The sequence below is a fragment of the Barbatula barbatula genome (assembly GCF_947034865.1).
Source record: "Barbatula barbatula genome assembly, chromosome: 12".
NCBI classification, from domain to species: Eukaryota; Metazoa; Chordata; class Actinopteri; order Cypriniformes; family Nemacheilidae; genus Barbatula; species Barbatula barbatula.
Genome location: NC_136775.1, coordinates 7116704 through 7139955, shown reverse-complemented (window position 1 = coordinate 7139955; position 23252 = coordinate 7116704). Strand labels below are relative to the sequence as shown.

The window sequence follows — 23252 nt, the reverse complement described above, 5'->3', positions numbered from 1 at the left end:
GTGTTTATTTATACCATTAATACTCTATTCACAAACTATGGTATTTACAGTTCATGCTGCTCAAACACTTTTTCTTGTTTGACTAAAAGCATGGTACATCCATGGTTGACTAAAATCATGGTATCACCATACTACCAAGATTTTTTTCCCCAGTAGAAACCGATAATGTAATAATGGAGAGTGATGCAACAATCATGAAGTAGCACAATTTCCAATCACATAAAAGTCACACAAACACACACAAAGAAGTGAAGATAATGAATGGCAAGTGTACGCATGAGGGAAATGAAGGATGAGGAAGGTTCTAGAACATACCCTGCCCACCTCCACAAGCTTGGTGATCATGACGATGCTAAAGCAGTTCTCTTGCCAAACCATCCTCCAAAAGTCATAGACCGTCTCCTGCTTGGGCCCTGCAAACAAACAAACAAACAAACACACATTCTATGAGTGGCAGCCAGTGCTCCAGACGGCGGCTGTTATTTACCAGGTGTCATTGCGTGTTATAAGGCACTTGTGTAATCCGGAGCCTCACAGCGAGTAATTCAATAGCGGCCATTTCTGAGTTTTTAACCTCAGCAGGATGGTGCTCTCTGATAGAAAAAGCTCATTTCTGCCATCAATTGAGTCTGCCTCGAAATGCAATTAGAGGGAAAGACTGACAAACCACAAACACTTAATGATTTATTTATAGTAGATCTGTAAAGAGGAGAAAGGGGGGTGACTTTGTTTTGATAGAGCTGAGAGAAGGATGGAGAAAGGTTACGTCTAATATTTGACATGCACACGTTTGTTTTCTTTTATGGGGTATTTACACAGACTTCGATTGTGTTTTTACTGAGCTAAAGAAATTTTACTCTGAACGTCCCTATGAAATAAGTTTTTTCATCGCATTTAGTATAGTAAATATGTTAGCATTAAGGATATCTATAAACTAGTGTGATCCAAAAAGGTGTGTCAAAGTGTGATACAATTCACATTTAGAAGATGTAAGCATTTAAAACTTAGTCTCTTCCAACAAAATGACGGAAGTCTCTTTGTAACTTCAGCCCCTCGCCGAAATGTACTGACCAATAAAAAGCTCTATAGAATCAACTGTCCACCCTCACTATTTTAAAGGGGCAGAAGCCACCCAATATGTCCCGGCGACCTAATTTCCTGTTTCAGAGGAAATTACATCAAAGGATCACACAAAGCAGTAGATTTTAAGGCACAAGTTAGTCTTGAAGAAAAGTAAATTATTGTAAATATTATCATCCTTAGGCCTAGTTTAACTTCAAGTAATAATCGGCCAATCAAAAACAAGTATTTCAAACTGTATATAGAAAATCATAAGGATTAAAAATTAAGTATGAATAGATTTTAAAGTAACTTTTATGATTAAAATGTGTATTTTTATGATAAAATACATTTACAAATACATAATGCATTTTACATTTTTCTAAATCATCTCTTCATTTGAGAATAGTGAATGTCCTTAAGAAGTATTTTTAAGAAGTGTGGGACAATTTTGTTCCCGAACAAAAGCCTACATCTAACTATATCTCTGTCCGAGACCCCCTAAGGTCCTGCAGGTGTTGCTGGTTGTGTTGATGTGGGTCTCGGGTGAGAAAACAGCAGGTGGCAATCCTTCTTCCGTCACACCTTGTCCATTCATACACCCCTTTAATTCCATTTCTCTAAACTCATTAAAATCCATCTGGAAGAGCGTGTTTTCAATGTCGCAAGCTTCTCTCTCACACACAAACCCCAAAAAGCTCCCATTAAAGAGAGGAAAGTGTCCCTGCCCTGAGAATTGGCCACATCCAGAATGAGCCAAATAAACACACACATCCATCTCCAAGACCTGTCCAGACAAAGATACTCACCCTGAGTGGCGATGAAGTGGTTAGATCGATGGTAACCCTGAAAGAAAGAAAGAAGCTGAGTGAGCCATTTGTGTTTCAGAAACATCACGTTCGTGTATTTCACTGCAGCTGCTCTGTCTCTCTTCCCATTTTCTATTGGTTCTTTTCATCTCCCAGTCCCAGCCAGTATAAGCATTTTTCAGTGGTAACCAGCTTCTTGCCGTACACCGGCCCATAAATCCCATCCTTTTTAAACTGTCCTGAAGTTCCCTTGGCAAGCTACTCTAATAATATTAAACACATAAAGTTACAGTACACTAGGGTAATGATGTGTTTATGTTGCTCTGGCCAATCTCATTTTTTGCAGGTCCTGATGCCGCAGAAGTGCGCTATCCACAGTAAGCCGTGATTCATTTAATTCATGAGGTAAAACGTTAGATATAAAGAAAGATAAATGTCGAATTTGGTTGGGTAATGTTAACATGATGTAGCCCAGCTCAACGTAAAATAACTCCGCGTTTATTAAGCTAGTAATCTAACTGCATTCCTAATCTCAAGTGAGTTTCCAGGATATCAAATTAGTCATATTTCTCATAAATTCTCATTTCTGCGGGAGTTTGACTTTTTTAATAAGAACCAAATTACCCGAGCGCCTTTAAGCTCAATTAAAGCTCTCCTTCAGAAAGTCATACTAAAAGAAAGCTGCATTTTTATTATATGATTGTTTTGATTATATTTTAATTCAATTATATATCTTATTATATGTTACGAGTATTTTCTAGCATGACAACTGTGAGAACAGCATTAAACTTGATTCCAAATTTAGCCATTCAACTAAATAAACAGGCAATATGAAAGTGTTACGGGAAACCCTACAACTCTTTAAAACTAGTCAAATAAAAAGATCATAGGTATTTTATCCGTCATATTTCAGTGTTACTCCCCAATTCTATTAACAGCACCGCTAGCTTTGAGGCTCAAACGGACTTGCAGTGTAAGACTCCTACAGGTATGTTCAGTCATAAAGCTCATCACAAAAGAAGACCAGCTCCCTATACAATACCTCCATCAGCGCATGTTTTACGAGTAGTTTTATGAGTTCATGGAGAGAGAGGAGAACTCCAGGAACATCTCGAAACATCCGATTTATTCATCAAAGCTGAGCTTTCTCAAAGAGCTACCTGGGGACGCGCTCAAAGAAAGTGGATCTGTTTACATTAAACAGACAGAGGTGGAATAATGGAGACATCGTTTTTATTGTTGTTGTGCATTTGCCGCCCCATTTAAAAACATTGCTTACGCCTACTGTATTGAAGCTGGGGCCAAGCTATTTCCTGTACATTTTGCAAACTAACATGGATCTGTAAATTGAAAAGAAATGGAGGGAAGATGTTTTTCCTGTGGGGTTTGGAGAATGCAGGGAAGAATGCATGGGTTTTCAAGCTAACTGTGGTCTGCTGCTTTCTAATTGTATAAAAGTAACAGTGAAGTGTATTATAAAAGTAATAGTGAAGTGTATTAAATATACGTCCCTTGTGTTACCCTATATCCACCTGGTTGTCGATCGTAAGGTGGCAAAATCGTCTTTCCACTAATTCACCCTAGATTACATTCATATTCAATGACCTTCCAACACTTATAGGCTCATTTCTATTTCCTTCTATACGTATCGTCTATTCTGAAGTCTATTGAGTGGTGCAGAGATGACATATTTTTGTAGGCCCACTTGGAAGTTAGCATCGAACTCATTCCATCGACTGAAAGCCTATTAATTTTTCCCATACACATTTGGAAGATTGCGAAAAAATAAGCTCTGTGATTAACCAAAGTTTATGATGTTTTCATGTTTTTGCCATCAAGATAATCTTTGCAAATGAATACAACATTTCTTGGTTTTGAAGCCTAAATACAATCCCCAGTTTGGTTAACCGCAGATCTTATTTCATCAATTTACTAAAAACCCATTCAAAAGTCTTTGAGGTGATGGAACCTGAAGTGCTAAAATGCTAACTCGCTTCTAGCGTTTGCATACAAACACATGTCATCTCTGATGGTCTGAACTGGCTGTACAGGTCTCTAAATCTGACTTTGTTACTGAGACAACAGCCTAAGAGCAATTGTCAGTAATGCTGTGCATAATATAACACCATTGTTAACAAGGTTTATAAAGAACTGCATGCAGGGACCATCCAGCCTCTAAACTTGCTTAAGGACAGAAGAAGAGAATCTCTGCTATATGTTATCAAATCTGTGATGATTGTATCGCCAGCCCAAAACTGCAAACACCTCAAAATCAAACAAAATCATTCATCAAGATGATCATACATCACACTTTTTTATATATATTTAAGCTTTATGTTTCTAAGCTATAGTTAAAGAGTCAACACTTCCTATCTATATTTGCAATTAAAAGTAAAGTTCACACGACACACATTTATACACACAAATATGTAGATGAGAATTTTTCTTAAGCTCACTAGGGGTTTCTAATACTGGTAACAATCATTTCTTCAGTTTTCAACTTCCTTTCTGTGACTCCCTTTCAGTGACTACCTTCCAATTTCAACTTTCTGTCTGTGATGAAAAAACACCCCAATTCTCTAACCCTCTCTCCATTTCCAAAGTAGATTTTATGTGAACCTGTGAAAACTAGGTGCCAGTAAGTAATAAAGCAGAGAAACCCAACAGATGGGACCTGAAAGTTTTATGCGCCTGCATTTACGGATGAACATAAAGGAGATCTCTTGGTGTAACAGAGCCCATCTCCCTCATGTTTAAATAAACAGAGCAATGCAATGACATGGAAAGAAGTAGCGAGATAGACAGAGAGCGAGCGAGAGAGAGAGAAAGAGAGAGAAAGAGAGAGAGATGAAAAGGGAAATGTGGGGGAAGAGAGTCAAGAAAGAGCAGTGAAGTACTTACTTCCCTGTTTATCCGAATCTACAGGGTCCAAAGTCGAAGAGGTGGGGAGGGGGTAAGAAAAAGACAAGACAGAGTCTAGTTAATGAGAAGCTGAAGAGAACTAGAGGATTAACAGATCACAGACCGACAGAGAGAGAGAGAGAGAGAGATATAGAGCTAGAGGACGAGAGAAAGGGAAGAGAGAGAGACTTGTGTTAGCTGGCTAAGCTCTATGCCAGGGGACAGACACTAAAAAATGGAGACATATATTTTGGATGTGAAGGTGGGTAGAATTTGTGTGGGTGAGTGCAAATCGTTGCCTAAAATTACCACAGTTTTTCTTGTGCAAGTATTTTTTTCTGTTTGCCTGATTTTAAATGTGTTAAACAGAGCTACACTTGCATGAATGTGTTCTCTAATAGCCTCTGCTTCGTGCCAGTTACACCAAAAACACCTTTTTGGATGCTTTTACAAGGCCAAATGCCAAAATCAATGGAAAAATCAATGCTTGTTAAATTGGCCTATGTCCTGTTTTGCTCGTGTGTACCGCTTTATACTGAAGATACTAGAATTCTACATATTCAACATAAATAAATAAAACCTGGAAATGATGTCCTGGTGTGACAAATATTTGAAGGTAAAAATGACACACTATCAGACCTTTTTAATGTGTTATCAAATCTAGACTCGCATTTACATTTTTCGTCCCTTTCTACAGTGCAAAACGCTAAATGGCACACGTACCCAAAACATTTCACACAAAATAATCAACACAATTTAGCGAGTCATCTATCTAGGGCTCAGACAGGAGATCTCAAAGTCTGTTCTAATAAGTAGGTAACTAATGTATGCTGTCTTCTAAGATGCCTATTATAGAAAAATTGTAAGACAGCCTTTCATAATTCCTCAGCAATCCCAGAAATGTGCTAAACTAAGCTCAGAGAAAAAATGCTGAGCATAAACAAACATATAATAATTTTTATTTGACAGTATCTGTACTAAAAATAGTATAGTGCTATGAAAACAATACAGATAATTTAAAGGTTAATTATTTCACCATATAAATCAATTCAGTCATGTCCCCTGTGTAGAGCCCTATTTGTGTGTCCTTACGTAGTGTTCAAATCAGTTATGAAGTTTCAATAGGACGTTTTGTCTCTTTAAGAAAGTGTAGAGATGGTCACGTTGTAAGAGGGAGGTCATGCCTGACTTGGTGCACCCTGGGCAAACTGCTCAGTGGCAGTTTTAAACTGGGCAAGGAAAATCATTTCAGCTGGCATGGGTGACCATTTGTGCACACAGACACAGACTGACCCTAAAAAACGTTTCGATACAGGTCAGTAGGCTATACTCCACATCCCACCACCCACATGCACTCCAAAATAAGATGTTGGTTGGTCACCAACTCTCCTCTGGCTTTAAATGCAAAAAACTCAAAACTAATATGATTTTGTATTGATAGGCTTTGTTCATACTGCACACAAAATGGGATTTTGGTTCTCAAATGCGATATTTAGGACAGACTTTTCATACTGGCATTTTACAAGTTGTCAATTCGATAGTGCCATCAATGTTCGGTGTATGTTATTGATACAACAACCATTCAATCAGATATGTTACAAAAAACTGATTTTTAAACTACATTCACATTCTGTGACACAATAAAACGACACCAAATGTTATTTTGATGCCCGTCTGAACAAAGCCTACGACATGCCCAGAGAAAGGAGAGTGTCCACAAATATCGATTAGACTCATGGGGAGCTACATAATGACAAGCATGAGAGTCCAGCATGAGAGTTTGTGTCTGCTGGCTTACATCAATATAATTGGCGTTGATGTAGTCAGAGTTGGGATCCCCGAGCAGCGGGTGCAATTTCACCCTGTGACGGTCATCTGAAACACACAGACAATGAGCGCAATGTGTAGACTTCAAAGCTTTACATTATCAGACATTTTAAAACTGAAGTGATGTGTAACGTGCATATCATTGAGAATTTCAAAAGATATTACTCTCCAATCTGAGTTTCAGAGTTAATATTATATACATGAAATAAAATGACTCACAACCCATCAGGGTATCCTGTCTTCCCTTAGTGTTATCCTTCTTCTTGATGGAATTGATATCCCAGCCATCAAAGAAGCTCTAAATATATATGATCAGAGAGAGAGAGAGAGAGAGAGAGAGAGAGAGAGAGACACTTTTTAAGTCTTATGAGAAATATTCTGAATTTGTTTTTGATTTTATAATAGAAAAAAAGACATTCCTACAGATTTGGAACAACTTGAGGGTGAGTAAATGATCACTGATTTTTTTTGGGTGAACTGTCCCTTTAATATGTTTAATACAAACAAATGATTTCTGACAACATTCTACAGCTGGACATTAAATCAAATAAGAAAAAAAATAGTTTACCAATAGTTGGTTACACGAAAACGCAAATTTATAAGACGTCATTACAAATTCTCACATGCTCACAAACCCTGAACATCAAACCTGAATTAAACATTTAAAAAGAAGTCCACATCTCCACATCAAATGAGTTATTAAAATGTAAACATTTAGAGGTGTCAAATCCGGTACATTTATGTATGAAAAGCTTTCCATTTTTAAAGTAAAGAAACATTTTCAGCTATGAACAACCTGTACTTCTTTTCTTCCACATGTTTAAAAATATTTTTGCCTGCGATTTGTAATAAATAGATTTGAACACACAATGTAATTATTATATTCAACAATATTTACGGCAGATAGCCTAAATGTGCTTCACTGTTGACTCCAACTCAATAAAACCCGTTTGCCAGTCGCTAGTCTACAAATGATAAAAGTACATTATAGGGGGCTTGAAGTAAATTTCAAATGGATTTTTTTGGTTGTGGTTCAGATTCAATATGTGCAACACTCATTTTGTGCCTCTTGTCAATACATAAATCTATAATCAAGTGATAAAGACAACACACATTAATATATATCCTTGTTAAAGCATGATGTTGCTATGGTTACCCCTCAATTGAATGTGCCTTCTCCAAATGACAAATTGCCATCAATCAAACTTTTGAGTTCATTATTTAAAGGGACAATATACAGAAAATGTTATATTCAGTCATCATTCACTTATCCAAACCTGCCTTTGACCTTTTTTTTTAAAGAAGATGTTTTAAAGATTGAGGTAACCAAACAACATTGATCCCCACTGACTTCCATTCTATGGACACAAAACCACATTTCTCAAAATATCTCCTTTTGTGTTCCACAAAGGAAAGAGTTATAAACAGGTTCTGTGAGGGTAAATAAATGATGAAATCATTTATATTTTTGGGTGAACTTTCTCTTTAAGACCCACAACCCCTGTTTTTACTTCATTTAGAATTTAACATCCAAGCTTCCAAGGGGGTCAAATCAAACTGCGAAACCCCCTACGACTACGACATTCTCCTCTACAGTACTAATATCCCGTCAATAAGTGCTGATCAATAGACTGTCCTTGTGATCCATTGGGAAATAAAGTTTGTGAAAGCCTGTGGTTCACTCTCAAACTCTGTGTTTCATCTTTCCGCCTACTAGGCAGAAAGACAGTGACCTCAAAAACAGACCCACAGTGTCACTATTTCCAGGAGAGTGTGTATTGATTTTTGAGCTGAATCTGTTTCACACTAGGGGGACAGTTTAATGAGTCTACAAGCTGAGCTCTGGAGAGGCGGCCCGCTCTCTGATTGTGTGGAGAGATGTTTTGTCTCGTAGCTCTGTGGACAACAACAGATGGGAGAAAGTCAACGGTCTCTGAGAGGAGATACTCGAGCCGCGACGTGAGGAGCGAAAATTAGCCACAGAGGGTTTAGTGCTGGGCACACAAATGCAGAGAGGCTATCTGACCTCTTTTCCATCTTTTTATGCAGTCCAGAGGGGTTTGAAACAAACCTGTCTGTGAAGAACAGGACCGAGCCTGGCCGAGTCACAACACTGCCTAACCATACATCAATAACTTCCATACTGTACTTAACAGAAGCAAAAGATTTTCTAGCAGGGTAAACCAATGCAGAAACTTTCTGCTAATACCAATTTTGGGGTTACGTGGTTTCTAGCTGGTCTAGAATGGTCTGAAATACCGGCAGATGATTTAGAGATCAACCTTGTTATATTAGCAAAAATCTATGTGATCACAGTTATCACCTTGCAAAAAGCAACTTGACTACCATTAGGCTTTAATAAGCTGCTTTTCTTCAGCATGGTATTAAAACTGTGATGGTTTATTTTTGAGAGGTGGTAACTAAGCCAGCAGTGTGTTTTTGTATTTGTGAGTGGGTTGAGATTGTCTTATCCCACCTATATATGTGTGTTTGTGTTGGGGATTCTATCCAGTGGTCTGATTTGACAGCCTCCAGGACTCTGAATCCAAAGACCTGCAGACTGAAAGTTCTGGAGGCTGGACGTCTCAGCAAGACATGTGTTCATAGCGACAGGTTCCACCACTAAGGCAATGTGACAATTATGTTACTTAAAGGTGAAACATTTCTATTAAACAGCTAACTTTCAAGATACACATATTATAGCATAACTATCACTAAAATAAAACAATATTTTAGAAAACACATATTATTATTACTATTTTAGAAAGAACCGTTTAACAGAAAATTATATTTTCAAAAGAACAGAACAGAACACAATGCCCTAAAATAACCATTTCTAGCTTACTGGTTAAGACCGTAACACCGGATGAACCTTTCTGATTCACAAATGTTTTTTGTGGAGGGAAAATGTTTTCAGTTTTAGTAAATGTAATTTTGAGAAATTGAGTTAGATATGAAGGTAAGAAATAGGTTGAGTTAATGGTTCTTTAAAGAACTGAAAATAATGATTCAATTGCATTGCTGTGAAGGACTTTATAGCACCTATATTTCAAAGATTGCATTTGACAGGTAGACTCACTATCTTACCTCATACTCCTGTTTAAAGCCATAGCCCTCTGCGGTTTTCATCTGGTTGATGTGCTGGAGAAGGTCCGCCACACGCACAGCTGGGTGAAGTTGGCCTGTGTGATATGGGGACCCTTTACGCCCGCACTGTCGCCTGGGTGACCCGCCGAGCAGACTGCTGGACTCATTCATGGAGCTCCGCGGATCACCTTAACGACACAAAGAATACAATGATGACATCACAACTTGAAACGAACCTGCAGCTGATATTTATTTTAGAAAAGTTTCATGAATGGACATTCATGAATGGTTTTAAAATATCAAACGCAGAATGAGGTTAGATATGAGATTTATAGCTTTATGGCATTTAATCTTCTGTTTATAATTAATATTTATAAATAAGATCAGGGAGCAATAATGAATTCATGACTAGAGCCATGTGTTCAAATAAATTAACTGTCTGCAACTCATTTCTCAACGGAAATAGAGAAGAATCCCAAACAGGATATTCCACACAGCAGACACTTGAAAAGACATCTCTGAGACGTGCCATTAAAACTTCATTTTGATCAAGAGATCTCTCGCTTTGAAGCATCAACTATTCAGTTCCTGCGGAGCCGGAATACCTTTGAATTGAATATTTGTTTCTTTGGTTTTATTTCTGTTCTCAGCTATGTAAATTTCGACCAAGTCACATAAACCAGTTGTGCTGCTTTTGCTCTTTATGGTTGAGGAGCACCTGTAGGTAATGTGTGGAAATAACGTGAAATTAAAAAACAAATACGTCATTATATTCTGCTATCAACTGCCATAGAACTATATAACGTATCCTTTCTAAAGCACATGATCACCTGACAAATTATGCACATGCTGCAACAGTTTCCTCCAGGTTGTTTACTAACCTATCTTATCCCACTCTTACTTACTGTTCCTTACTGGTTTCCATAGATTTACGTTTATAACAGGATTCACAGTCTCTCACAACCGGAAAACAGGTGGTGTATTATGACTCGTATAAAGATGTGAATCGCAAATGTGAATGACTGTGTGTTTACACAGAAACCAACAGATTTAATTAAGCTTTCATGTTGCCCAAATAAGAACAAATTAACAAGAGTCGACCCAGTCAACCCAAAGCCTCTCTTTAACAGTGTACGTGACTATTCAATTCAGCTCCTTACTGTTGAAAGCTGTCAGCATTGCTTTTAGCACCTGTGATTTCTCGCCATGCTTGTGCTGTAATTTTTTTTTTATCAACAAGTTTCCATCCATTTGACTTAGCACTATAATTGCTGGCATTTTAGCTACATTTTCTTCCGATTTTTAACTTGATTCGTTTCATTTGTAACTAACTCATGATGATGGCAATCCTACTGTTTTTCAGCTTTTTCTGACCCGTTACAATCTAATAGTATTGTGATAACATCCTTCTAAAACCTTGGCTGTCCAAATATGAAAAAAACTACTTTTTAAATGATTAAATACCGTGCTATCAAAGTCAACACGCACTTTTTAAGACAGTATATTGGCCAGATATTTGCAAAAACCGGTGAGACACATAAACGGTGAATATTGAGAAACAAGGTTCCAGAAAGACAGCAGTGATAAATAAAAGACCCAATTTTTTAAAAAGTAATTAAAATGAGATTGAATACTGTGAACTTCTTCCAATACGTTTCAAAGCAAGGTCTGACAAAATGTTTTACAATGTGTGTGTGTGTGTGCGAGTCTTACTGCGTGTGCTGCACGTATGGGTGTCCATAAATGACAAGGCCATCCTCTCGTCTTCCTGCAGAGTGCTCTGATCAGTGAAACTTCGCTCCATGGAGCTCATCATATTACTCTTCTCCTGCCTGTACGTAATGGGAGTCTTATTCATGTTCACCGGCTTCCTACTGGAGACATGGAGGAGAGGTCGAAGAGAGGAAGACAAATGAAACGTAAAGCAAATGGGAGAGAGTTGGAAAGTGAGAGAAAGGGAGATAGAGAGAGAGAGAGAGGAGATCATGACTCCAGTGTTGCCCGCCTCTCTAAAGAGCGCACGAAAAAGCCACAAGATACAGTGTGATGATGTGCAATGGAGAAAAAGCCACTTACGGATAATAGGAATATGAGTGGTAATCCCTTCTGGAGAGAAAAAAGAGAGGAAGAGAAGAAAGGCAAAAAGAGAACAAGAGGAAGAAGGGACATGAGATGCAAGCACTGGCACAGCTCTGATTAGAGTGAAAAATGGCAAGCCGTCAGGCGCTTGCATTTGCTGCGCGAGTAATGGGACACATGCAGCTACGCACAAAACCTCAGCCAGCGCGAGAAATGCCGGCCTAATCGAAAGTGCCGTCTTGTTGCTTTTTAACGAGTTTAACAAAGTGGCCCGCTGAGTTGGACTTTTACGTTCGCTGTAGGCCATAGCAACTTCAGGCTGGTTCGGCGGCATTATCTAGTCTACTGTCTGCAGTACTTCAAGCGTTTCATTGGACAATTTAGGGAATCGAAGAAAACTTCCATCAGAATTCATATTATAGAAGTTATAACTTTTCATAAAACCAGCCAGTAATTCCATCCCGGGGTGCGTTTGGACATAATGGCTTAAAACGTTCTGTTTTACACAAGGGCCATGGTTCAATATCTCACTTTCCATTTCAGCGAGGAGGGCTCCCATCGCTAGCTGAAATTGAAGTGTTCATATGAAATTTAATATCTGGCTAAACGGCTGCACTGGTGGTTTTCTGCGTTTTTTTTCATTTGTTGTAAAATGAAAAAGATAGGCTGGTTTAGATGTGTTCTGATCACTTAGGACGTAACAGATAAACAAACAACCCTGATGGACCAAACCAATTTAATGTGGTATTTTTTGTCACATGGTACAGTAGATTATGTTTGCTAGTCCCCCCCAAAAACACATTTGTGTTCAGTAAATGGAATAACTTTTGATAAAATATAGGTGTGATATAAAGTTGAGTAGCGGCCAAAAATGTTGTTCAGATCTCATATTTGCACAAAAAAGTCCAATACAGTACAGTTTTGCCAGTAATGTTTTGTTTATCATTTGTTTTTAATTGGTAAATTGTGTTTTTTGTTAAAAAAGCCACTCCTTTGGGCCTTGATTCAAACTTTGCACATATGTTGTAATTTCTCATGAAATGTTCATTAAATTTGCATTCATCGACTACAAACTTTATGCCCCTTGGGCATTTTTTAAAGTGTAAAACCCATTTCCCCTGATTATATAATAAACGTGTTTAAATAAAGAACAAAGAGGTACATCTTCCAAAGTTGGACACCTACTTTAATCTTATCTTGGCAAATAAATTCTAATTCAACAACATTAAAAATACCATACTATCTGCCTAGCCAAGGATATAAATGATCAACCACCTAAACCAGTTGTGACTTGCTGAAAAACAAAATAAAACCAGCAACCATCAAAAGCAGTATTAAAAGTAGCACAGAAAAATCTAAAAGCAGCAGCTGCTGAAGCGAATCGCTGGGCATGCATGTGAGAAATCCATATGAAAGAGAGATGGTAAATGGCTTTAAATTGTAGTCGAAGATGAATCTAAGATGGTGTGCAGATTCATCTTCAGTGATTTGCAGGCTTTGAAAAACTAAAGACTTTATTTTCTTTTCCAGGATTGGATGACCTTTCGAGAATCGTTGGCTAATTTTCTCTTTTTTTCTCACAATTATTGTCTGGTTTCTGGTTCAGGGTGGCAGCGGGCAATGCCTAATTAACGGAGTAATTGAATTGCATTCTCTTTAATGAAATATTTCACACTCAGATAATCTCAGAAGATGAAAACCTGTGGCGATCTCTCCACTAATGCACGTGGGAATGCACGAAGAGAACACCTGGGTGCCCTTCGACTGAGCCGAATAATCGAAGCCATGCACCACGACGGGTAGGTTTAAGTTAGTCATAGATGAGCGCACAAGAGCCTGGTCTCTTAGGAACAGATTAAGCCTTGTTTGAAAAGCTCTTTCACGAGGCGCATTTAAAAATGGCCCGCAGACTGCTGCATAAACTATAATCACACTTAAAATGGTGGTGACACTTGAAGTCACACTTAAAAATGTCTGAATGTCAACGAAGTCACTTTGACTTCTTTTAGTCATATTTGAAAAGATTGTTAACCACAAAATGTCAATAGGCGCATAAAGTCAGTTCCTATTAAGTTCACACAGGATTCCAAGAAACCATAGGTGCAGTTCATTCACATTATGGTCCAATCAAATATGACATAATAACTTATACATAAGACTTATTATTTTAATTTATTATAAATGTTTAAATGCAATGACGTGCCGAAATGTGTAGGTGTGACTTAAGTGTCTGCATTAAAACTTAAGTAAACTGTTTGGAGTCATTGTGAACATTGCAGGGCAATCATGGTTTATGGCAAAGCATGCGCTGGCTCTCAAGTCGTCCTCCTGACCGGATGAACTTACCCTTTCTTGATGATTATAATAATAGCCCCCAGCAGCAGTATGAGGACCACCAGCCCACCAGCACAAACTCCCAGTATCAGTCCCATCTCCTCTGAGCGTTGAGTGACCTCAAGAGCTCTCTGGTGATCCTTACATGCAGCTGAAGAATACACAGACATACATAACAGCATATTTAACATCACAAATGACATCACCACATCACAAGTGATAAATAACACATCTTAAATGATACAATATTGTATCTGCTCTATTATACTACAATTGTGCACACCATGGTGTCAAATCAATCTGTGATTTGCCATAGAGAAAGATCTCTGATCAATAGATCTGAACATCCCAGACTGACCTCTTACCTCAGTACAAAGTTCATTTAAACCTAACCTTTAGCAAAAGAAAAACCTCTTCTGTGCTTCTTGTCCTGCTCTACCAGATTTCCATACTGTACATATGAACGAAAGCAAACCTAACCTAAACTAGCTAATAACTAACTTCAAAGTAGGCCTACAGCTAGAAAGAAATGCAGCTTCCATCAGCATCTGTTTTTTATTCAAAGCTAAAAACTGTAAAAAACAAACAGAAAACTGGAAATATGAGATCAAGGGCAGTCCACTGTCAGAAAACGTACAGGCAAAAGACAAAACAAGCAAAAAACTCAAAACAGAATTGACAATCTGTACAGAAAATGACGAATACGCCTGCAATCAATGGGAAAGAACTCATAACGCCCTCTATGGTTAAGGGCCCAAGGTTACAGAATGAAAGATCCCTTGCAACTTGTGGTCCTGAGAGCTCCTTCAATCTCTCATCGTGAGAGTCAGACATTTCTCATTACTACCGTACCACTCAGATTGCACGTCTCCTTGGCATGAGCGACAAATGCACCCGGGGGCAATTTATCCCGTGCACCTGTCTCCACTGACAGCGTGTGGGCATGGGTCACTTCACGATCTGAAGCTCCAGGGGAAGCACGACTTTCTGTCCCACTGGAGAATGAGTCTGTGCGATTCAAGAGTGAGCAAGAAGAAAGTGTGCATAGTCAAAAAAGCTCGAGGTCAATTGCCCTAACCTGGACAGGCGGCAGCTGTGCTAATTTTACTCCTTAACAAACAGACGCTTGTATAGGGATGTTGTGATCATTTAGGCTATACAAGTCTGAATCAGGCAATGTATGCTGTATGCGGTAAATGAAGGATTAATGAGTATTAAAGCATTTATTTATAACACAGAGTTTAAAGTTTCTGTATATCTCATGTTAATCTTGAGTACTTACAGAATAGTATCGTACCTATCGAATATCCGCCGAGTCTCAAGTTTGATCACATTTATAAAAGACAGATACAGCTGTACGATTATTTAAGAAAACATGCGACGCGTGTGGGGGGAGGGGCAGAACATCAATCTCACTTAACGCGTGCGGTTCATGTCCGGCATCTTATAGCGCTGGGACCGCCGCTCCATCTATCAGTTTCAAACGACCTCCAAATCCAGCGTTATATCCACCGTTTAAATAACAATTCACCACCCAAATGCAGCGAACAAACAACAGAGTTGAACTTCGCGAACATAGTGCTTTCTCTCTCTCTCCTGCACACAAGTGAAAGTGACTTGTGCGCATGCTCCTTCTCCCGCTCTCCATGGTTGATGCGATGGTGTGCCGCGTGCTTTTCCAAAAGGGGACTAAGAAAAGTTGTTGCGTAACGATTTTCATGTTCGAAAAAACGTTCAGAAACATATACGAACACTGGGGGAATGTATCGACCACAGAAAAACTACGTCATACGTCAAACTTTTGACAAGTTGACCATGTTAAGCATGAGAAGACAGCACGTTTAACACTGTAAAGTAGTCAGAATCCAGGACACACACGAGTTTACTGACACTACGCTTTATTATTTTGCAGCACACAATAAAAACTACATTGATTTCAATCTTTGAAATGTGCACTGCTTTCTCATTCAATATTTAATATATCAAGATAATAATTTCAAATTTTTTCCATTATGTAGAATGATTTTATGTAGACAACGGGAATGAAATTACTCTTATACTAGTAATTTAACTGGCACATAAAACCAACAGTTTTTGAGCATAACGAATAAAAAAAACTTATTAAATACAACCAGCGACATCTAATCTCATGACTGGATGAAATTATGGCACCTCTTAACTACCAAATAGCTTGTGAAACTAATGGTCGGTTAGTTGACCCTGCACCAATTGTGCCTTGTCAAATCCACACTGGGAGGACGGAGTTCCTTTGTCTAGTTCTAGTAGTTGAAGAGCGAGCTTAAGAGCTACTAACTCTGCCTTCCTTAAGACCACAGAGGCATCGAAGCTACATGGTATTATGAAAAAGAAAGCAAACTAGGACCTGAGGAAAAGATCTACTTTGAAGCTTCATGCGAAGCCAAAGACAAAAACTTTGTCATTAGTGTGTAAAGAGGGCATTTTGGTGACAAAGAAAATAATCATCTATAAAGCGTTTTTCTCCATCACCAGCCCAATGCCTCTATAAGCAGTTCACTCAGACACAACAGCAGGAACAGCATGAAACGTGATTTGGTGCAAATGATGAATTACATTTAAGCTACAGGGCTGACTTAAGATCAGCTGACTGTTTGAGTGTTGGGAAACAACTGAGAAAAACATGATTCTGCTTGTAAGAGGTTTTAAAGAAAACAGGAGAGCCGACCTTGAGCTTGCATGACTGGTTAGATTCGTCTGGCTGGACAATTGTCGGGTGACACACCAATGAATTTGACGTTTTTCAGTAAATGGGATAAATAATGACTTGGGGTAGAACGTATTTGTTCTTTTCTAGGCTATTCCCTATACATTTATAGAACCATAATCATTTTTCCCCAGATAAAAATGCAAAATATGGATGTCAGTGCAAAAAAATGAAATAAATATTTAAACAAAATGACGGAAATTCCTAAATTTCCTAATTCCTAATAAAATGTCTCCAAACAAAGACTAATAATAGAATACACACAGAATAATAGTAATAATGTGAAATTCATTAGAAACATATTTTGTCATTAGGTCTATCAATAGATACTGTAGGCACAACACTGCCAAAATAAAATATTAATGCAAATGCAGGTTCGTGTGTAATCTACAATAACAAATAAATCACACAATCTTAATGAAGTATAAAATGTATTCATTACATGAAATATAGATGGGAAAATATCCATTAAAGTTTGATGCAAACCTGATCGGATTTTTATCGTCGTGCTGAGTTTCCTTTCAGAATATCAATTAAGCCAAACACAGGCATGAAATTTGTTTTAAGATTAATGCTAGCACCTGCTGAGCGCACCAAAGGTGGAAATTAGCACTTGGAGTTACAATGAAAGTCTATTGTGCCGTGAACATTGCCAAGGGACTGTTAATTAAACTGTCACCTATGTTCTGAAATGAGAGTCTTGGAAACTTGGTTTTCAAGCTTGTGTAAAGCCTGTTGTCTGTTTTCAGCACATCGGGGTCTCTGTTCCCCCCGTTTCTTCATTTGCCGAACAAGAACAATTACGTGGCCGATCAAATGCAACAACTTCAAATTACAATCGTTTTGGGAATTATTGATGACTTATCTTTTAAAGCTTGTATAAAAAAAGTTAAAAGTTAAAACGCCATCTGTAGCTTTTTTTAGAGGCAGATAAAAAAAATCTGTATTTAAGTTTCCTTTATCCGATATGCAGCTGTAAGCTTAAAAAACTGAATTATAAATTAGATCAGAGGCAGATTTCATTGTAAACTGCAATGTTATGTTTCAAACAGAGATGCAATTTTAAAGAAACAGTTCAGCCAAAAATGTCAATGTCATTTTAAAATCAGCCTGTTCTTCATGAAATTTCTTAAAAAAAAAAAAAAACTTATACGTATATACATATTATATGGATATTATTCTGTATACTGTATATAATAATATATCGTTAAAAAATAAAATAACATTTTAAAATAATTCCATTGTGTCTTATATGATACATTTTATTATCTAATTAAGTTGAATTTTGAAAAAAGAATTTTCTAAATTAATTTAAATTGAATTTTCGATTAAAATATGATATACATTAGATTTTATTTATAATATTAAAATATAAACAATTAAAACGTTTATATACATTTAATTGTTTATACACATTTAATCTTATCAAGATGGTTTGAAACACCATCGTGTAATTAAACAAAAACATAATTTTAATTGTCGAAATTATTAAAATTTTATATTTGATTATAAATAATATCATATTATATCCTATATATATTATATTTTTTGTATAAAATATATTATTTTATAATTATATATTATAATTATAATAAATATATGTTAAAATATAATAGCTTTTATTATAGGCTACATTTGATACTACTTTTTATTATCTAATCAACTTGGTTTGAAACACCACCATGTATTTAAACAACAGAATTTTTGAATGAAAAGAGAGTAAAATGACTAGTTTTTTATTTTTCAGTTTGTCAAGCATGTTTTTGTTTAATTATTCTTGTCAGTTTATCACCAGGACGGAGTGGATGTCTCCATTCTGTTCATCAATATGTTGGCTTGTGATTTATCTCCCTCCAAATGTGTGTATTGAGCAGATGGAGGATGAGTCGGCCCTCAGATGTCCACTGTTGCATCTTGGCTTCATGCTTGGAAGGCTAGTCGTCACCCTCATTACTCAGCCTCAAAAATAGAGCCTTCGTCCTGCCAGGTCGATTTAACCGTGAGGCTGTGTTCACCAGCACCCAACCCTGAAGCCTATAAATACTGTCCTGCCCACACTGAGTTCTGACGTCGCTCGATAGAGGGGAATTAGCTTCTGTTTTGTTGGCTTGACAGGAATTCTTGCCTCTTGAAGCCTTTCATCTTCCTCTTAGGTCCCTGATAGGTGGTGGCGTGTATTGACAAGCACAGGTGACTCCATCAGGGGTGTTTGATGTAGGGGCCTTTCTCCTGACTGCACGGGCCCCCGAAAAACTGATCTCTCTGCCCTCGCGTCTACGCCGACACCGCTCACTCTAGACGAATCTGCTTTGATACTGTTTTTGACCTCCACTCCCCTACTTTAAGCACCCAAAACAAACATGATGAAAGAGTGACCTGTTCTCCCATAATGCCCTTGTCTCCAAAGGGGTGGTGCATAAAGGAAAAAAACCTGCGTGTCTAGACAGCAAACAAATTCATGTGCCTTTTTGCTCTGCCCTTTTGGGAATCTATAGACGCTTGCAATCCATGTCAGAAATCTGAGCACTTGGCAAGACAAATAAGAGCAGTGGCCCCATGTTAGATTAGTTAGTGACCCATTACAGAGTATTTCTCAGAGGTACATCTGAGGGACTCAAGCTAAGATCACAGGGTGAAATTACTTTTGATACCACAGCCAGACATGATGTTAGTCAGAGAAGAGAAAAAACACTGATACACACTTATCATTACCCTGCGATCTAAATGTAATCGGTAACTAAGGCTGACGGCATCCAGGCGTACAACTAACCTGAAATACTTTGTCTTCTACAGAGCAATAAAGAAGCTATTCAATGCAATTGTATAAACTGCTGTACTATACAACCACTCTATTATAGTTGATCTTATTTACAACCTCTTTAGATTCACTTATATCATACAAACATCCACTTAGGATGTTTACTCCGCAATACAAACGTAGTGTACAAAAAACGATTTAATATTTTTGTACCTTCACAAAACCTCCACTGCACATGAAATGAGTAACACCTCCTGCTTTCACGCAGGTTTGCGGTCATGTATCGTATATTTCTAAGCTTCCCTATCCTTAAATAGCAGTAACTTTGCAAAGCCTGTTTTGTGACCGAATAAAAAAACTAAAATTATTTGCTGCCACATAAATACCAAATACCAAACCGAAAACAAATGGTTTAGATTGAGCTAAAACCTTGTTAAAATGAACATCAGACACTCTTTTACAATGTTAAAATCTGTTGAAAAGATTGAGTGACAGGTCAAGTGAACATCACTACACTACACATGATTGTAGTTCTTCTGGTGTTTAAGAATAATAGTGTGTTCTTCGATTCACTGTATGTTATCCTGCTACATTAAAGGGACCCAAAAATAAAAATGCTATCATCATGTAATAAACCTCAAGCTTTATAATATAATTTTCGTAGTTCTAATGAACACCAATCAGTTTTTGGACACCATTGAGTGCCATAGTAGGAAACATTACAATTCAAAAGTGGACTAGAACTGTTTGCATTCCTACATTCTTCAAAATATCTTCTTTGGTGTTCAACAGAACAAAGTAATTTATAAATACAACTTTCAAACTATGGTAGAACTGTTTGGTGTTCACCAGAACAAAGAATCATGGGCAACGCTGCATTGTTCTCCTTCCGAATTCTCTGCAGTAAAACATCGGACCATTCTTCCCTTATTGTCTTCAATACATGACAAAACCGCAAAATACAACAGCTAAGAAAACATAATAATAATTGAATGACTCACCTTTACGGGCGACACGGATGCAGTTTAGCCTTGTTTCCTGTGAGAAAAGAGACAAGGTTTAGATACAGAGCTGTGCATTGGGGGGAAGGTCAAAGAGCAGAAATAATACAACGTGACACCTGATGAAATTGTAAATGGGCCCACGCTGACTTTTTCCTGTTTTGACAACAGCATGAAAAATATCAAAACAGTATTGTGTCAGTATGCGATTGTGAAGCGGAAAAACAGAAGCTTGTTAAAGAAAAAGGTGGAGTACAGAAGAGACGACGTTCAACTAGGAGAGAAGTATAAAATAAATAAATGTATTGCAAATTGCGGTTGATGGCGTTGCGGTGTTATGAAAACGACCTTGGTCAAAAAGCACTAATGAGATCCAAGCCCATAATCCAATTCTGGCCCGCCACCTCGACAAGAAGATGCATTATCAAATTAAGATTTACAGATGCTAATTCATGCATTATGGAACAATTATGCAAATCTTGCCATCCGGAAAAGGAGTGAGAGGCCTCTTCTGAAACTGGGGCTAAATCTCTCCATTTCAATCTTAGCTTGGTCGCTAAAGCCCATCAAAACCCTTTTCGGAAACCATACAACAGGCTGGGTGGTTGTGGAGGACACTGGAAGTGATAAACACTAAAGACGGTCACGCATTAAAATATTTAAATTGCAGCAACAGGACCGTGCGTGGATATTTTGGTCCCCCCAACACAACCGCATGTTTATAAATGTCATGTAGGCCAATCCGGGCTTTCCGAGAAACCCATCTTTATCTGCTCCAGCAGCCATCATTGAGATCCAAGTATGCCATGGTTCCCAACACACTCTCCCATGAGGGATAAAGCAAATGGCCGCTGGAATTCACAGAGCTGGTCCTAGATGTCGCACCAGTAGTACACACGCCGCTCAGTGTGCTGTTGAGAAAAAAGTGACCCCAAATGACCGCCAGTGGACTTTGATCGGACACACGCAGACACAAAGCTTTAAGCTTCCCTGCACTATTTAATCAAATTTGTCGGAACGGTCATGGCAGGCACTGCAAAAGGGGATCTGTCAGCAAACTCGAGCTAAGTAAATGAATTATGAGCACTACAAATATAGCACGTCCAGGGAGGTGGTAAAATAACCCATTAGATGGCTCATACTAGTTTAGAGAAGGAAGAAGAGGTGGAAGAGAGAGCAAGGCAGAAAACACTATTAAGAGATAATAATAGATGACCATTAAACACTCATATAATTCCACCGCCATCAAAATTATAGTAATAACTTATCTTTATGCTATACGTAATTGCATTTCTGTTTGAAATGTGACCTGATCTGCTCATCCATCCTGATTTCAAGATTTCAGAGATTTCAAAAGGAGAACAAAAGTAGGCAATTAGAGATAAAAAAGACTCCCTGAATATGTCCGGTCAGTCCCAAAGGGTCCAGTAACAAATATACGTAAAAGAGAGAAAATAATGTTTTCTATTCGTATAAATGAGAGAAAATCTGACAGCTACAATCTTTTTGCTTTGCCTCTAAGGGCTGTGAAGGAAGCAAAGGACAAGACGTAAATAACAAAGGGTTCAGGAAGAAAGCATCCTTTGAATCAAAAATCAACCGAGAATCAAAAATCTTGAAAGCAAATATACACATGCAGCCGCTAAAAATAAGAGATTACTCCAGATATGTGTTGAATAAGCATTTCTACATGTATTGTGACAATTCCAGTCCAGTGTCTGTTGTATTAAGTCGAACAAAAGTAACGTGAAAGACTGAGAGAATGCAAAGACACATCATAGTTGTAAAAACCTTTGTATTGTGATTTTTAAAAACGAATATGAATATGTTTTTCAGAATTCAAGATCTTTATCTTTTTATTTGGGATTTAAGAGAATTACTACAGAGAATTAAACAAAAATAATCACTTCACATAAACACATATTTTAAGTATTAATGGTCAAATCAGAAAAACTTAAAAACCTTTTGAGTGGTCTCTTAACTTTTTCAAGGCTGTGTGTAACATACAAAATCCCAAGAATGTAACTACATACATTTCACAAAAACATGAAAGGATTTACAGCTCCCTAATGAAATAAATTGCACTATTATTTTTACTAGACTTTTCTCCCCTCACAACTGCTGTTACCAAAACCTTTGAAAACCACTTAGAGCTATAGAGTTGGCCAAGAGACAAAACAAAGTATATTAACATTGTGTATACGCTGTCAGGACTTATTCAAGAAAAGAAGAAAGCTTGCCCACAACACAACTGTTTAAACTGATAAGTGGGTAGTAGTAAAATGTTAGCTAACTCTCCTGAGATACATTCCCTCTGGTTCAGACTTTCAGCCTTTAAGGCACTTACTGCAGCATAAAATAGAGCCCAATAAAAATGAATATTTAGCTAAAGGTTGGTCAAGTAAATCAGCAGAGCCCAAAGGAGATGGAGACGTACGATCATTTTCCAAGTCGTATGCTTTTAAATAGCGAGAAATGGAAGAGGAGTCACAATGGCTTGGCTGACGGGCGTTTTTTCAGTTCAGACAGAAAAGCCCTGAGGGGTCTAAAAGAGAAAGGGAGTTTGTGTGTGTACTAAAGGTCAACAGGCACATTTCTCTTCAAGGCCGATCCAAAACCCAACTGTGGAGTAACGCTAGGTAAAGTCCATCCAA

At 37.7% G+C, this 23252-nt stretch overlaps 1 protein-coding gene across 1 annotated transcript in view; it reads right to left on the bottom strand.

Annotated features, from left to right (window-relative positions):
* ptprub (protein tyrosine phosphatase receptor type Ub) overlaps positions 1-23252 on the bottom strand; it is a 171825-nt gene that overhangs the window by 17401 nt on the left and 131172 nt on the right. The window contains exons 13-20 of the mRNA XM_079470498.1: positions 20599-20635; positions 14109-14247; positions 11397-11557; positions 9684-9871; positions 6816-6894; positions 6568-6644; positions 1869-1905; positions 316-413 (exon numbers count right to left, since the gene is read on the bottom strand). Coding sequence (XP_079326624.1) covers positions 316-413; positions 1869-1905; positions 6568-6644; positions 6816-6894; positions 9684-9871; positions 11397-11557; positions 14109-14247; positions 20599-20635 — 816 coding nt within the window. The remainder of the gene's footprint in view (positions 1-315; positions 414-1868; positions 1906-6567; positions 6645-6815; positions 6895-9683; positions 9872-11396; positions 11558-14108; positions 14248-20598; positions 20636-23252) is intronic.